Raw genomic sequence first — 16,406 nt, forward strand, 5'->3', positions numbered from 1 at the left:
TTTTTTCCTTAGGTGAACTGAGTCCCAACTTTCAGGGCTTCAGGAAGAGTACTGAAGTCTAAGAATATGTTTCACTTAGCAAATGCAGGTGTTGGAATCAACTCAGTGGGGCTCTTTTTTCTATAATGATGGCAAAGCCTTTGATCTACCTGCCCTCCCTGCCCAAAACTGCAGTCGGTAGGTAGGTGGCAGACAGCAGAGTCTGATACAGCAGCAACTATTGCTCATTTCGTTGTCACTCTATTGGTCACTGGCTGGCAGAGATCTCTGCAGAAATGCATCTAAAAATATTGTGAAAATTTGGCCTCCACTGATGAGAAAATTAAGTGGTGACTCATGCTCCGATCAGCTCTAGACTCAATTACTGCAATTTGATGGACTGAGAAGCTGATATTCCACCGAGACTGCAATTTGCTTAGGGGAGCAGCTGAGAGGCCTCATCGGCACCAATTGCTTCCAACACATCTCTCTTGTCCTTTTAATCACTAACAAATTTAATTTCACTTCTCACTGAAGATCTCACTCTCCACCTTTCTGGCAAGAAAGCAATTTAGAGGCTGGTTTCATGACCTCTGCTAGAGCTCTAGATTCCAGCAGGAAGCAGACCTGGCTGTAGCAATGCCTTACACCTCTATTTCTTGGCATTACTTTTTCTAGTCCTGAAAATCTAAAGCCACTGGAGAGCACTTGTCTGTACTACTCAAGAAGCTTACTTACCGTCCTGTAGGGTATTCTCTGTTGTATGAGAATTTTAGAGGAACTGTATACATAAACTTAAGAGAATTTAATTGAGTGCGTCCTCAAAAGAACTTATGGTCTAATGACCACGAGGGATCTGCGGTTCAGGCAGGAAAACCACAAAGAGGAGACAATGCCACCCCTTCTGCCACTGTTCCAATCTGATACTGTAGTTTTTATCTGGGAGACTGGGGGCCACCCGTGGAAGCAGGGACAAGAGAGATTACGTTTGTTACACGCTGGAAAGGGCAAGCTATCAAATATAAAGTAAAATACTCTTCATTTACTCTCTTCATACGCTACATTATCACAGTGCATTGTTAGAACAATGGCAGGGCTTTTCAAACAGCTTCCCTAGGGAGACTATTCTGCAGCTTAACAGCCCTTTCATCGGAGATGTGCAAGTGTAACTAAGGGCAGAATTTAGTCTCGTGTCTATTTAACGTGTTTGCAAGGGACTGCATTAGTTTCTGGCACTTTATAAAAATAGTAATATAAATGCAATTGAATTATAACAAAATGGAGAAACTATGATTTAGCCTCTTACTACACTGTGTTTCCTGAATGCATCAACATCTATTTAAGTGCAAAACAGTCTCCAGTTTAAAAATTGCTGTAGAGCTTCTGTATGAGATTATGATTCAATACAAAACACAATTCAGTGTTTGAAATTTCATTTTTAATGTCAGAATAACATCAGAAAAGTAATTCTTTCTCCATATGCAGACTTGCAGAAAATGTATACCAGGGACTTGGTCCTTACTAGTGATTTCTACATATACATCTGCTCGTATCTTATGTACGTATGCACTTACACAATATATGTGCTTGCAAACACACAATATTTCATCTTGCTTTCTAACCTCCTGCTGTCAAGATATTTCCATAGAAAACCACACACAAATAAAACTGAAGATGAAAATAATGACAAGGGAGCATGTTTGTTACAAAACAGGCTCCTCTTTCCCTGACTGCCAGAATAACATTTGGGACTGTATTTTCATAAAACCAAACTGCTGGATTACTCTCCTTTTGGTCTGTAAACAAGCACAACTGTCCAGCTTCTGCTGGGACTGTGGCTTTTCTGTCATATAGCCTATTCGAACTATGTAAAGGATATTAAAATGAAACAAAGCAAAACACAAACTATAGATCTTGATTTTAAATACGTAAGGAGTTATTTATCTTGGACCTGTTACTGGGGGGTTGTCATAAGCTTCTCAATTTAGAGCACAAAAGGGGAGATGAAATGTTTGAGTAACTCTCAACACAAAGGTGCTGAGAATCCCTGTGAACTCTGAAGTGCTGTTTCACTGTTTTTAAGGTTTTTTTCCCCATTATAGATATGTAGAAGCTAAAGTGTTAATGATCAAGAAAACCCTGATGTTTGAACATGGACAAAGTTCTCATTTGCCACTAGTTTTGTCTGATTATGTTCAATATTGGATGTCTCTCAGTTAAATATAAAGCTAAGAAATTGGAAACATTTGGAACTGTTTTAATCCTCTACTTAAAAAGTGCTGGTATTCAATTAATTTTCATCTGATTATAATTTATAGTATTCTCTGATTCTCACTTTTTTTCAAATGTACAACCAAGTATTTAAAGTTTTCTACATCCATATGAAAGAAACTGCAGAGAAAGAGGGCCTTCTTTCCCCAAATTTAGTTGATAAAATATTTTTATACTGTTCACAGATTTTCTTTAAAAATGACAAGCAAAGAATTTAAAAGGTTTATCCGCAAAAGAACAAAACTTCAGGTAACAGAAGTAAAAAGTTGACCTAGAGGATATGGAATTTTATCTTTTTTCTTACTAGTAAAATTAAATTCAAAACCATTCTGTTTATTAAAGACATACGCATAATAGGAAGGCATAAAACTAACAGCTTAACAGTATTCAAACATAACAGAATTGATATGAATAATTAAGTTTCATTAAGTACTTAAAAAATGTATTTCAGTTTTGCTTTATATTCCCTTCAGATCAACACCTCCAACACTCATTTAGGTTTAAGAAAAATCTAGGCAACATTTAGGCTGTCCCAAGAAATCAGCAATGACTTTGTAAAAGATCTAACAAAACTCTCTCTTAAAATAGTTTGAAATAGTCTTAAGCACAGAAAATATTTAACAAAGAAAAGAGGATATTTTCCATGGAATCTAAGCAAGTTGTTGGATGTACTGAAAATGGGAGATTCAGTACTCAGAGGTAGCTCAGTAAGAGTATTTGCAGTGTATTGACTATTTAGCATAGACACAACCCCAGAAGTGGAAAAAGTGACTCTATGCTGGAACTCTGCCTGTATATTAAAAAACAAAAACAAGAACAAAAAACCCCCCAGCACTCTCCGTGGACTTATTCCTTTGCCATTTAAAACCAATGGAAAGATTCACAGATTTCAGTCAGATTGGGATCAGGTCCTTACATACACTGGAAGTTCAAGGCAGATTTATGGAAACAGCACAGAGGGAAACTGTCCTGCATCTGGGCCCTCTGCTGCAATCAGGGTTTTTAAGCACTGACAGAGGAATTTTGACACACACATGGAGCCAATTTCTGGTTAGCCTACTTAAGAAAGGGGAACCTTTAATCTGGGCCAAGAACATACATGCTTTTCTCTCCAATTACCTCTCAGGCTGGCCTGTTTGTGGATCCACGTATGCTCTCCAGGGACACGCTGATCCATACTGCGAGCCCACTGCCCGCTGTCCTTTGCACCAGTGGCTGGTGAGAACAGAGCACAGCACTGGAGTGGACTGGTGGCAGATGGCGACTCTCAGCCCTCACACAGGCTCAGCGTGCCCAGTTTGATTCCCCTCCATGGAAAGAAGAGAATTCAATACATTACCACATCATGTACCTTTGTCATGCAGTTCTGTTACAATTGGTGATGATGATTTTGCACAAAGTGTCACTATCAACCCCTGATAATTTCTCATACAGATGGCAACAGAGCCGGTTTGCACTGACCATCAGTTAAAGCGCTGCTGATTGGTACCAAAGTACTTCCTTGTTGTTAAATTAGGAATAACAGACTAGATAAACCAAACATGATTTTTTCACTAAGGTAAAGGGATATGAGTTGCATGTACCTATTCTCATAGAAAAGATATTTGGCTTGTGTAAATAGCTATAGTGTTATCAGCGCTATGATAATTTACATCTGCTAAAGATCTGTTCCTAGGTGTCTGCAGTCAATGGTGCAACTGAGTGCAATGTTAACCATGACACACAAGACACATCTGCACTTAAATCAATCCCTGTTTGACCTATTTCTTTCATTCCTTTTAATGTCTTAATGTACAATTGCCAGCACAATTTTTGCAGATGGGTATACCTCAAGAGTCCAGACTAGTGCACTCTTCTGAAATCTTAATCTCTTGGATAAGATGCAGGTCTGGCTGTCTGTTTAAACATATGCCTGTGTTTGTTTCTCTTTACTCTACTTGTACAAATAGTATTTAATAATATCATTACAAATAGCAACACTTGATTTTTTAAAAAGTTCTGATTGATTATCAAATTAACTAAGATAGTGTACTTGTTACTATAAGGATCCTTTTAATTGGCAAAAAAATAATTGTGAACTTACTTGTCTGCACAAGCTGTTATTCATTACCAATGCGGCAGTATAGAAAATTTAGCTTGGTTTACTACAATAAAGACTCTGTTTAAATATGAGCATCCTAAATTCTGTCACTGCAGATCTCTGTGCATTGCACTGGGGGAAGGAAAAAGAAAAAGAAAAACAAAAATTTGTATTCTTCTGGGGTAAATTAAAAGATGTCCTAGCTGCAAACACAAATACTTCACTCAAAACCCAAGCACCAGACCATTTCTTTGAAGAAGCTTATGAGGCATTTAAGATATACAATGGCACAATATCATACAATGGAATTGAAAGAATTTTCTTGAAAAACCATTAACTTTGAAGGAATGTCTAGACAACTGTGTCAACAAATGCAAATAATTCATGCTTCTCAGCTTCTATCCAATGGATGGCCCCATGCTGAGAATACACAAACTCAGAAGAAAAAGGCATGTCACAGTCATATGACTAGGGAGTGTAACAGAATCACACACAAATTCAAGTCAATCTTGAAAAAAACCTTCAGAAAGCTCTTCCTCAGGGTAAGCCAGCAGTGGGATAGGCTTCTGGTCATTTTGGCTAGTTTAAAACAGAAACTTACAGCTGGTGCACCCTGGCTTCAAAGCAGGGGCAACGGAAGAAACACAGCTGTTAGTTATGATCATTCACTCTGTTAGAAAAATAAAAACTAAAGGACTCCAAAATACTGTACAACCTCTTGCAGTAACCATCGAAGTGGCTTCTGGAAACAATGTTTTTGTCAAAAAATGTATTTGTAAGGCACTTAAACAGGTATCTTTTTAATATATATATATGTATATATAAAAATAAAATATGCACTGAAGCAACATTCACAGATACCCAGTTGTCTCAATTGTCTGTGTGTACAGAATAGTACATATATACATTCACTGTGACACAGGCCACCTCCATCATTATACCTTCACGGGTGCTTTGGGCTGCCTGGTTAACTTCAGTGCCTGTGAACAGTAAAGAAAACAGTGACTTTTTTGCACTCCTAAAAAAAGACCAGCAACACAAGACAAGCTTTTTATTTTAGTAGCGACAAAATGCTCCATGTACTTCTGCAAGGCTGAGTGAGGTAGCAGCATGCAGCTGACAGACCCCTCTAGGTTTTGTACTGATCCGGGTTTTGTAATGATAATTGCTCTCTGGTAGCCCATCACAACCGCCTCATATACAGATAGCCTTAACAAGGAAACATTAGGAACACGGCCAGAGGGCTTCTGGAGGAAGCTGAGATGAGTCTCAGATGTCTTTTAGAAAGCAACTATTGGGACCCCACTCAAAAAAACCATCTGTGGCATAGATACAACAGTTTCTGACCTAGTTAGGGAAAGACTGTGAAGAAAACTTCTGCAAACATCTTTGTGTTTTCTGGCCTCCTTCCACATGGCTCAAAGCTTGCTCAGAGTATAGTCACTGCTGCAGTGGTGAATGTCAAACACCTGCAATGTTTATGCCTTCCTTTTGGAGAAAAGATAACACTAAGCCAAAGTCCACCAGGCCAGAGATAATCTTATACCAGGTGATATCTGAAGTCCTTGTAGGTTTAAAATGGCTGTAGCTTGACTCCACTCTTATTGAACATTTTTACACAGAGGAGAGAAACCACATGCCTTTACTTTAATGGCAAGATCCAGCTCTGTGTTCCCCTCAGGTCCGGCCAATTAAGGTAGATGAACTATTCAGTGTGTGACAGAGGTTCAACTCAAATGATAGGTGATCATGCCTCTAGTTTAGCAGGAAGAGGCCTCTCTAACTTAGGAAATATGTGTGATGGGCTTAAAAGATGTTAGGTTCTCAGCTGCTCCTGCGTACTGATGTGGTCACTGTGCAGGATGCCTTCTTTCGTGTGCTCTGGAAAAGGGCACAGGAAAGGCTCAGTGTTTTATTGTGTCTCTTTCCTATGGTATGAGAGCAGCACAGCCTGCACAGGATGAGATGGACCTGGAGGTGGAGAGCAGTGTTTCATGCAGTGAACCCCACAAGTCCACAGAGGTACACGCAAGTTTTCAATTAGCCTTTAATGCAGTATGAAGTATTGCAGGGAAAGAATGGAAAGTAGGAAGTGTTTTCAATGAACTGATTACTTGAGAAATCACCTATTCCCCTAGGATATTTCTGCAGCTACTATCAATAATTATGCTAAGTGATGAGCACCCTGCTGAGCTGTATGTGAGGACAGCATTTTCTGCGAGCAGCCCTTGACCCTGCCAGGGGGAATTGGTTAGAGAGAGGGGAAGTTCCTGACATTTGTAACCTCTGTTTTCCTTGGCTTTTTTGGGGGATGCCCTGACAGACTAAGGTTGCTCAGTGGGTGAGAGACTATCATTTCTAGAGGACTGGCTGAACAAACAATTTTCAGTTTGAGAGATGAAGTCTGATGGGTCTTCTATTGTAGATATTAACCTTTAATATTGTACATTTAAAGCTTGTAAGCACTACTTGGAAAACACTCTAGCACAAATGTAAACCCTTAAAAAAATCCAAACCTTTAAAAATAAATAGGCTATATTCCCTCCAGAAACACCAGCATTCAGAACACCAGCATTTAACTATTGTTAAATCTAGCCATTTGAGATTAAACTTTTGGATATTATTTAGCAAGAGACTTAGGAGAGAGACATCATTCCACATCTTGTTTGGGAAAACAATTTTTTACTTTGTAGTTTGGCAGATTCTACTGCCATATTTACAAACTAGAAATACCTTAGTGTAGATGAACCTCTAAATATTTAAATTCAATTTCATACAAGCAGATCACATGTACTATCATAATTAAGTAAGAATGTCACTGCATTTGAGTACTGTGACTGGATAACCGCCTCCCCCTGCAAGAGAGATGCCAAAATGAAGCCAAGGTGTTTACAGAAAATAAACATCAAGGGTGATGATGACATGTTTATTTTCAAAGCAGGAGACCATTATCCAGACACAACATTTTATTATACTTATTGCAACTGTACCAAACCCAACCTCACTGATTTTTTTAAGAGTAATTAAAATAACATTTGTGAATAATACAGAAGACCTACTGAAGAAACGGCTTCAAAAGAACAATGATCCCCCAAAGTAGTTTTACAGTAGCATTACAGTCTGATTAGCACAGAAGGCTTATTTGATGCTTAATGAATAAGAAACTAGTGCTGGTGAACTTTAAATCTCTCTAGTACTGGTTGACTTTCCTGATGCCCTGTTCAAAGGCTGTGTTAATGTGCAGCAACTGACAGCAGCCCCGATAGGCCATCAAAGCCCCTGAGGATCAGGGACATCTGGACGAGCTCCAGCCACATTCCCTGTCTTGGCAGCAGGGAGCAGTGAGATGACAAACAGAAGCCAGCATTGTGGGGATCATTCTCTCACTGGTGGTGTCAACTTTAGGCTATCTTTCTGCAGGAATAGCACATAATTTCCCTTACACAACCTTTAATGAGGTCTACTAATGTCTGTTGATAATTTCTGTTGGAAAAAGATTTTTTAAAAATTGTCATGACTTTCAGACCAACAGAGTCTCAGAAATGATACATGATTCTCAAATATCCATTTTTGGATGTTGAGATGGGTATATCTTAACAAGATGTGGATTTCTGGGCAAAATTCCTGAAAATTGGAAGCTTTCCTGCTTTTTATAATTCAGGTAACTGAAAGTGGATTCCCATAAAATTACAAATTTGGGAATTTAGTATTCAACTTAGCAATGTGACTTCAGTGGAACGAAGCTAGTAAAATGGCCTGTTGGTCTGGGCCGAAAATGGGAAACATGAAAGATTGTCCACTGACAAGTGGAGAATGCAGAGTACTGGTGGAACTGGGCTTCCTACAATATATGTCTTGACCTTTACCTAGAATGACTGTGTATGGGTCACAGACTACTTCAGCTGCCACAGCCTCTTAATCCTTATCATCTCAGAACATTAAAGACAGCATTAAAATCAGTTGTAAGGACTAGCTTTCTGTGAGATGGTTACTCCTGTTCTGAGAACTGGACCAAAACCATCGCAATTATTTCATCTAGGTCACAGAAAGGCTGTCAGATGTGAATACTTTCAATCAGTACAGACCTAAGTGGAATTTGAATCACTGATGTCAATGTGAAAAGCTCTAGCTTATAGGCTACAATCCTACCAGTCATCCCACACCATATTTTTGATGTGAAATATGACACACCGGCCTCTCACAGACTTCTTGCTACCATAAAGGGTAACCAAGTAAAAAAACATTTGAAAGATTTAGTCCTTCTTCTACACAATTCACAAAGGACCCTCATTTTACCTGGTTTCCCCAGCTCCCATGCCAGTGGACAGTGGACATCTCCCCAAGACAGGTCCAAAGCTAGGATTATTAGCAAAAGACTGAACCATTCTTATCAGGCATAATTTGTAATTTGAATGCTTGCTACTATGAAAAGAGCTAGCTGCAGAGGTCTAACTTCTGGATTTGAATTTTTTCAAAGCCAAGGGGGATAAAGTCCAGGGTTTTTAATTTCATGCTGCTGTGACTATCACTGTAACAAAGGAAGTAAAGAAACAGATAAATTGCTACCATGGGATCTACAACAAGGAACCTGAAGAGTTTTAGACTTGTGTTTAGGTGTTTTTTCCTCACAGCAGCCTTTCATTATACATGAGTAAGAGCAATTCTTACCTTTTGCCTAGAAACCATCCAAGATTTTATTGTTGGTACCAACAGACTGCCAAGAAGAATCTGAGCAGGATGATAGATGAGTAAGGGGACAGAAATTAAGGACAGGTGCTCGTATCCTGCAAACACTATCTTCAGCATTGGAATCCCTGCAGGCAGAAAAACAGAAGACAGACACTAACCTCAGATTTTGTGCCAAGGATCACAGTGAAACATTTTATATTGCATTGAGATTTCACCAAAACACCGAAAAGGAAACAAAATGAAGACTCAGGAGTATTTTAAAACAAACAAACAGAAGAACATAAACAAAAAATTCCACTGCAGAGAAAGTTTTTCAGTGGCAGGAAGGAAGGAGTAGGGGGATGCCATAAAAGATCTTTTCTAATTATGTTGATAGCTGTCAAACTTCTGCTGAACACTTGATGTAAAATGCATTCTGCTACAGCATGAATGTTTTGTTGTTGAGCAGAGTCCTGTACTCTTTATTTACTACTTCCTCTTGCTGTGCTCTATTTCAACTTGTTCACCATCCAACCTGCCCAATTCCTGCTTGTAACCTTTCTTCAGTGCTTTCATCACTGGAGGAGGGTTGTGTTTTGCTTGCATACTCCCCACCAGTAGGTAAGTACTGAGATGACAACTGCCTCCTGTGCTCTGGCCGATTCACACAGACAAGGTAGAGCACCAAGTACTGTACAGGTGAGTGCTCACACATTAGAGAGCAAAACTCTCTGCTCTACCTGTGTGTTTCAGAAGAGGGAGAACAAGAGAGGGAAAAGGTCTAATGACCTGAGTGAAAGTAAGAAGTGGTCATGTCTATGGAGAATTAGGGAGCAGCTGGAGCATAGAAGTTGCTAGATGTTGGAAGACATGAGTCTTTAGAACTAGGGATAGGCTATTTTTCCTATGAGCTTGAATTTGGAATCAACAGTGCTAATTCTATTAGACTTTTCCATGCATAATCTTCCCACCTGTTGAAGATGAAGAATGTAAGATTAAATTTGATTTTGTTCTGCTGTAATGAAACAGATTATGTTTACTTCAAACATGTTATTGTTCAAAAGAATCTGTTTAAATCATGAAACTTTGCTACCATGCTCCACAAAGCATGTACGCAGGCAAAACTTGTTAACAATCTCTGCCTCGTCTGACCAGACGTTTGGATAATCACAAACGAGAGTGGCTGCTATACCTCAGGAGAGGACATACCTTATTTTCTACCTGATTTAAACATCATTCTAGGAATCTTCCACCAGCACCAACCTTGCAGTGAAATAGACTAGACAGAGTTTTCACAGAGCTCATCTGTGTGTCTCCTTTCTTAGCAGCCATAAAAAGCTGAGTTGCGGCACATGCCCTCTACTCCCCAAGCAGTAGGTGTTTCAGATCAACCAAAGTTGCCATGTTTACATAAACTTTTCTCTGTCTTGGGTATATTCCTCTTCTCAACATCTTTCCAGGTCTCCCTTAATAAAAGTTGCCTCCTCCCTAGGTGAGGAAACATAACTTATTTGTTGAATATTTACTGCTCCACCAGTGCACCACTATCCCTGACACACATCTAGGCTTGCTGAAATCTTCATGGTGTTTCCACAGCACAATTTCTTTTAATTAATTTAATTAGCTTCATTACATTAAATCACTAACAATCTAGTCCCCATTATAGTAGCCTTTACTTATGTGGATATTTCCAGGGAAAGGCTAAATCAAATAAAGGTTTGCAGGCTTAATTTCAATATTATTAAATAATTACCTTCAAAAACCATCATGGACCTATCACCAAAACAATAAAGCTGCTTATTATTAACACTAATTTCTGGGGCTTGGGAATAGATAGTATTTGGATAGAAATTAAATAGGCATTTGCATTACATTAAAGAGTGTAATTTACTTCAAATGCCCATCATACTGTTTTGGTAAACAGATAATGGTTTTATTGCTTGTTTCCCAGTTTGAACTTCAGCCCTGTGGAACCTTTTTTGTTCTCTAACTACACAGAAATAATCTAGATTCTTAACTTATGAACATGCTATATTTACATTCACAAGACAGTACCTGGTATTTCGGTAGTGCAGTTCATCCATAGATCCAAAAACTCTTTAGTAAACTGAACAGGGCTCGTACAGAGAATCAGAGAACACTAAAATGACTAGCCTAAGATCATACAGCAAACTAATGGCAACAGAATGGACTGAAAGTGACTGAGACAGTCTTTAAATTACTATACATATTCTGGACTGAAAGAAAATATGAAAAATTCTAGCCTAAAAGGTAAATTCTCTAGAGGAAGGCTATTTCAGTAAACTATGAAAAGAAAATTAAAGTTGTCAAATATAAATACAAAATACTATAATTAGTATGACAATATAATTAGATCACTGTGTAGAAAGAGGTTCTTAATTCACAGTTTGTTTAAATACATGTCACAACAATAGGTTCTTGTGAACCACTAATGTGCAGTTAAAGTTCCTATTATTTACTGGGAAAAACTAACCGGTGAAAAGAAGTAGTAATAATTTTTGCAGGTAAGCATTAGTTTAATGAAATGAAAAAAAAAAGCCTTGTTCTCTTTTTACACCCTTTCTGATTTCTGTAATTCCAGTCAATATGCAACACTCTTGGGAAATATTTCATGACAAGGATCCACAGACCGCAGCCTCAAATGCTTGTGTCAGTAATGGTACCACAAAGCTAAACGAAACAGCACTGGGATTTTATTTATTTTCAAAAATATTCTCTAAACTTTTTCACAGCAATACATAGTAATTGCAAGTATCAGTATGATTGCTAATGCTTTCCAAATGCCTGAAATAAAAGAACCAAAAGATTTTACCAGGGATAAATGTGAGACTCATGCAAATTGTTAACTAGGAAAAATATATTTTAACAGATTTTCTTTCCTCTTTTAAGATGCAAACATTTGTAAAAGATTTATAAAATATATATATATAAAAAAAAAAGAAAAACAAATCCCAGCCAAAGGAAGAATACTGACACTATAATGCCTGGGCTGATCTTGTATGCTAAGTCTTAACCTGCAACATATTTTCAAGATGAGGTTATGAACCAGGTTAACAGAAGCTGTAACAGAAACACTGATTGAAACAGTAGCGACAAGACCAGGTGCTGCTATAACAAAACTAATGAAGTGAGCAAGATGGGTGTAAAACTTTCAGATAGACAGGAATGAAGGAATGAAGGTGCTAAGCAAAAAGGATCTGGTTATCTTTATTTTGGGCTGTCCACTACTCTCTCGCTCATCTGCTATAGCCTATTGCTTCCAGTGCTAATGGAACATGATAGGGCTGTATTAGTCAAGCAAAATTTTACACAGGATCAAATCACATATATTATAAACCAAACCATACCATTAGCTTAGTTATAATTCTCTTAAGTTTCCTCAAAGTACGCAGTGGCTCTTTCTTTTTCCCCACCTTTGCAAGCTGGAGTATTAAGGTGATATTCTGTATTCATGTGTATAAAGAATAATAATTGTAAGGATTTTATATTTTGTTTTCAGAGAGTCACTGAATCAGGCTCATATGCACTTTAGGATAATTGGACTGACTTCATGGGTGTTCATCCTGATTAACACTGAAAGAGGAACACTGGCACTATCAGTTTACATATAATTTTTCTTTTGCTAAGTTTTAATACTGCTCTCATGGTCTCAGGGCTCACATGACAAGCACCCATTCAAGTTACAGTTTTCCAGCCGCTTGGTTCTGCACCTCTGCCAAACATCCTCCTCACCCGCTACCTTTTATCCAAACTGAACAGCTAAGTGTGTCTCTGCCATTTGGTGCCAACTTGGGCAGCTTCACTCAAAGTAGGGGTGCAACACGGTGCTGAGCTGCCAAACTGTTTTTAACAGCCTTGTTGCTTGGAGGGGGGCTGACCACGCGTCGTGCCAGGCCCCCAGTCAGGGCTCTACTCCATCCTCCCTCAAAGGACAAGGAAAATGGATACTCAGCTGGGTGAGAAAACAGCACCTCACCAGGCTTAAAGGAGGAAAAACAGAAGGGAGAAAAGACCGAGATCATTCCACAAATATCCCTTACAAACAAGATCATTGATATTCCCAGGTTTTTCACCCTGAATTTCCCTCTTCTCCTCTGTTTGGCTCTAGTTTCTCCCTCCTGTGCCTCCTATCAGTGCTCACCCATGTTCCCACATCCCTCCTCGCTCTTAAGCTCTTGAGTTGACAGGCTCTCTTGCTCTTTCTTTCCCTTTGTATTTTCTCTCTCCCTCTTTTATTCCTCTTCTTCTCTGCCCCTGTGCTTCTAGCCTGGTTGTTTTGGCTTCCCAAGACCTTTGGTTCTGCTCTCACTTGCAGTAAGGTAAATTGTGGGGACTTCCACTAAAATTACTGAGCTCCCAGCAGACCCACTGTAACGAAGAGAAGCGGGGTAGGCCTGTGATCAGGAGTATATTCTCATTTTCCTCCTCCTGTTTGCATCCTCACACAGCCCCTTTCATATAAGAAGCTAGTACACCTGAAGAAAAGCCAGCAAGAGCAAAGCTGCTTTTCTTTCCTCCGTGAACTACAACAACAGCAAGGAGGAGCAAGAGGACTGCTCCTAAGGTCTGGTATAAGAAAGCCCTATTTGCTCTCCATTGCTCCAGAGTATCGCAATTTGGCTCCAAGACTGCAGTTTACCAACCCTGACCTAAGGCCACTGTTTCCCTAGTAACCTGCTCAACTGAAAGCTATTTATCCTCCCTACAGCTTTGCACCCTGTACAACATCCCACATCCCCTGTTTCCCCTTTGCTACTTTCACATTTGGTCGTCACCTTTTTAAAAGGCCCATGAAAATATTATGCTGGACTTCACTACATTTAGTTAACAGTAAAATAATAATAATAAAAAATCCTAAAAGATTTGAAGGTATTTTTAAGAGAATTTAAATATAGGACTCTCTTCATCTAGCTATCACTGCAGTAATATAAATGAAGCAAATTAATTTTAATGCTCCAAGGTACTGATTCTGTGTCACTGTGACTGACAGGATCCAACTAGACTTTATGAGATGGCATTTGACTTTATGGAAGTGAGCACTATGCACACATTTACAATTTTACAGGGACTTTAAGCTGTCATGCTGAAAAATGTTTATAAAACATTAATCAAAAAATGCCTCTTTAATACAATGCATTGTCTGAAAGATGTTAGAAGGCACATATTGTAAATGGATTCTTTTTCTGACTAAAGTAATTTCTACCAAAAGCTTTTCCCCACTGCTATACAAGTACACAGTGTGGAGAGATAAAGAGCACTTTCTCAGCACATTACTACCTGATCCAAACACCTGGGAAATCACTAATGTACAGCATGCCATATTTCCATGTCACACATGACACATTTGTCTAAAATTACCCAACAGAGTTTGACATTGCAGCATATTCCATAGCAGAGCTTTCAACTGACATCTGCCAAGTAAGAACTTCAAGTAAGAGCTTTCTTCTTCTAACAAGCAAGTAAGGGTTTTCTTTTATCCTATACCCAAGATGGAAGTGATAAAACAATAAGTATTGGAACTCAGGGTTTTTTTTACTTTAATATGTTTATTTTATGCTCTCTGAATTTGTAAGCTTCCCTCAAAGCAGTGTTTCATCATTTGCTGTTTCTATCACATTGCAATGGTTTCAGAGAACTTAATAGAACATTTTTATTACCATCAAAACCTGGGCCATTATCTCTCGCACCCAAAGCAGAATTACTGCTAGATGCTCTACTTACGTACTTTATGGTATAGGCTTTTTCCCCTTAAATGTCTGCATAACAAACAATTTATCCTAAACTTTATTGCTTACATTACTGAAACACATTCCAAATCACAAGATACTCCAGCATTTCTTCTTAGGAAAAGAGGTTTGGTACAAAACAAAGAGGTCAACACTAAGGCTATGGAACCACAAGTCATTCAGGAAATCAGAATGAAAAGCAACTGTCACACACAGGCAGTGGAAATACTTAAAAGAAAAGCCTTAGCCAGTGGATTTTCAGTGCTCTTTTCTACTCATCTGTACATTTCAGAAATCTCAATTGTCACAGTCTCTAAGCATAATATACAAGATGAAGCAGATGTATGATGGTAGCTTCTCTGGCCCCCTCCATGCTACTCTGTCTTTCTGAAGGATCATCTCAGGGGTTGATGTGTAAAGAACATCAGTAGGTCAAATAGGTTTTTTTTTTTTTTTTTTTTTTAACAGAGAAGAGGCCTGTCAAGGTGGGCATATACTGCATTAAACCCTGCCTAAGCTCCCAGAGCAGGGTTTTTCTGAACTTACCCCAGCAAAGACAGTGCCAAAAGACCATCTGAAAATTTAACTCCAAGTTTCAGAACAGGATGGCACACAGCCCCATGACTGCATGGTGGGGGAGGGTGGTGAGATACCGGCTAAGTCTAGTTTAGAAGATTAGAACAAGATTGTTCATGCAGATATCTACCAGAACAGAGAGATGCTGCTAAACTCTTGTTTGCAAGCTTTCTTAAGGGTTTCCTTGCTTTTTTTTTTTCTTTTTGAAGAAAATCACACTGCAATGGTTAGTCTTGATGAGACAGAAGTTTATACACTATGCCTGTCCTCCATGAAGGCTAGCCAGGGATAGATGTTGTTTCTGGCCCCTATTATGAATCTGCTATGACACACTGATATCACAATAAGAGAAGATGTTTTTGATAAAATAACTGGTTAAGGATCCTTTTTCCTATATACCTACCCACTCCAGAATATGCACTGAAGTCAAGTTAAAGGCTCTTTCCTCAGGACCGAACGACACCTTACAGCTAATCACAATAGAAATACTTGCTGCCTACTGCCTACTGACTATTGCATTTCAGCTGAAGAAAGCACCTTCCAATTCTTTCTAGGAATATGAAATCACATTAACTAAGAGCAAGAAGAGACTACTTGAAACTGAGCCTAAAACAAGCAGCCTAGCTCTTCCCCAGATGAAAAATTCCTCAGAGGAGCATCTGGGAGGCCCTTTCCAGCCCCACTCCAGCTGCCGCTCTGGGATTTCTTTTGCTTGTAGCTCCAACCAAGAGATCCTACATTGAGTCATTTTATACTAGGCAAAAGGATCAAGGTTGAGAGAAGTAATAGATGATCACTGCTACTCTCTTGTCCAGAAGGAAATAGTAGTATCTTCATGATGAGATTCCATCCACGGTGGCTAGACAGGCTGGTACAATGATTTGTGGCACTTTTGGTTCAATCACACCTTGGTGACAAAACCTAGTGTCACCATGGAGATTTGACCTTTGCCAGTAGGCAAAAAAGGAGATCATGCATCAGCACAGCTACAACTGCCTCCAGGTGATATGACACTTGGTATCCAATTGGGAAGAGTCTGCTGTATTTGTAGCAGTTGAGACTACATTCCCCTTCCTGCTTGCCCA

The 16,406-nt window shown here is 38.9% G+C and overlaps 1 protein-coding gene across 5 annotated transcripts in view; it reads right to left on the bottom strand.

Annotated features, from left to right (window-relative positions):
- Window positions 1-1,401: 1,401 nt before the first annotated feature.
- SLC10A7 (solute carrier family 10 member 7) overlaps window positions 1,402-16,406 on the bottom strand; it is a 156,217-nt gene continuing 141,212 nt past the window's right edge. For 4 of the 5 annotated variants that reach the window (XM_067297790.1, XM_067297791.1, XM_067297789.1 and 1 more), the window contains 2 exons: window positions 8,999-9,144; window positions 1,402-5,310 (listed from right to left, as the gene is read on the bottom strand). In XM_067297790.1, coding sequence (XP_067153891.1) covers window positions 5,266-5,310; window positions 8,999-9,144 — 191 coding nt within the window. In that variant the 3' untranslated portion in view covers window positions 1,402-5,265. The remainder of the gene's footprint in view (window positions 5,311-8,998; window positions 9,145-16,406) is intronic. The other variant, XR_010884378.1, reaches the window with a different exon arrangement.

The sequence above is a fragment of the Apteryx mantelli genome, chromosome 5 (genome assembly GCF_036417845.1).
Source record: "Apteryx mantelli isolate bAptMan1 chromosome 5, bAptMan1.hap1, whole genome shotgun sequence".
In the NCBI taxonomy this organism is placed as follows: domain Eukaryota; kingdom Metazoa; phylum Chordata; class Aves; order Apterygiformes; family Apterygidae; genus Apteryx; species Apteryx mantelli.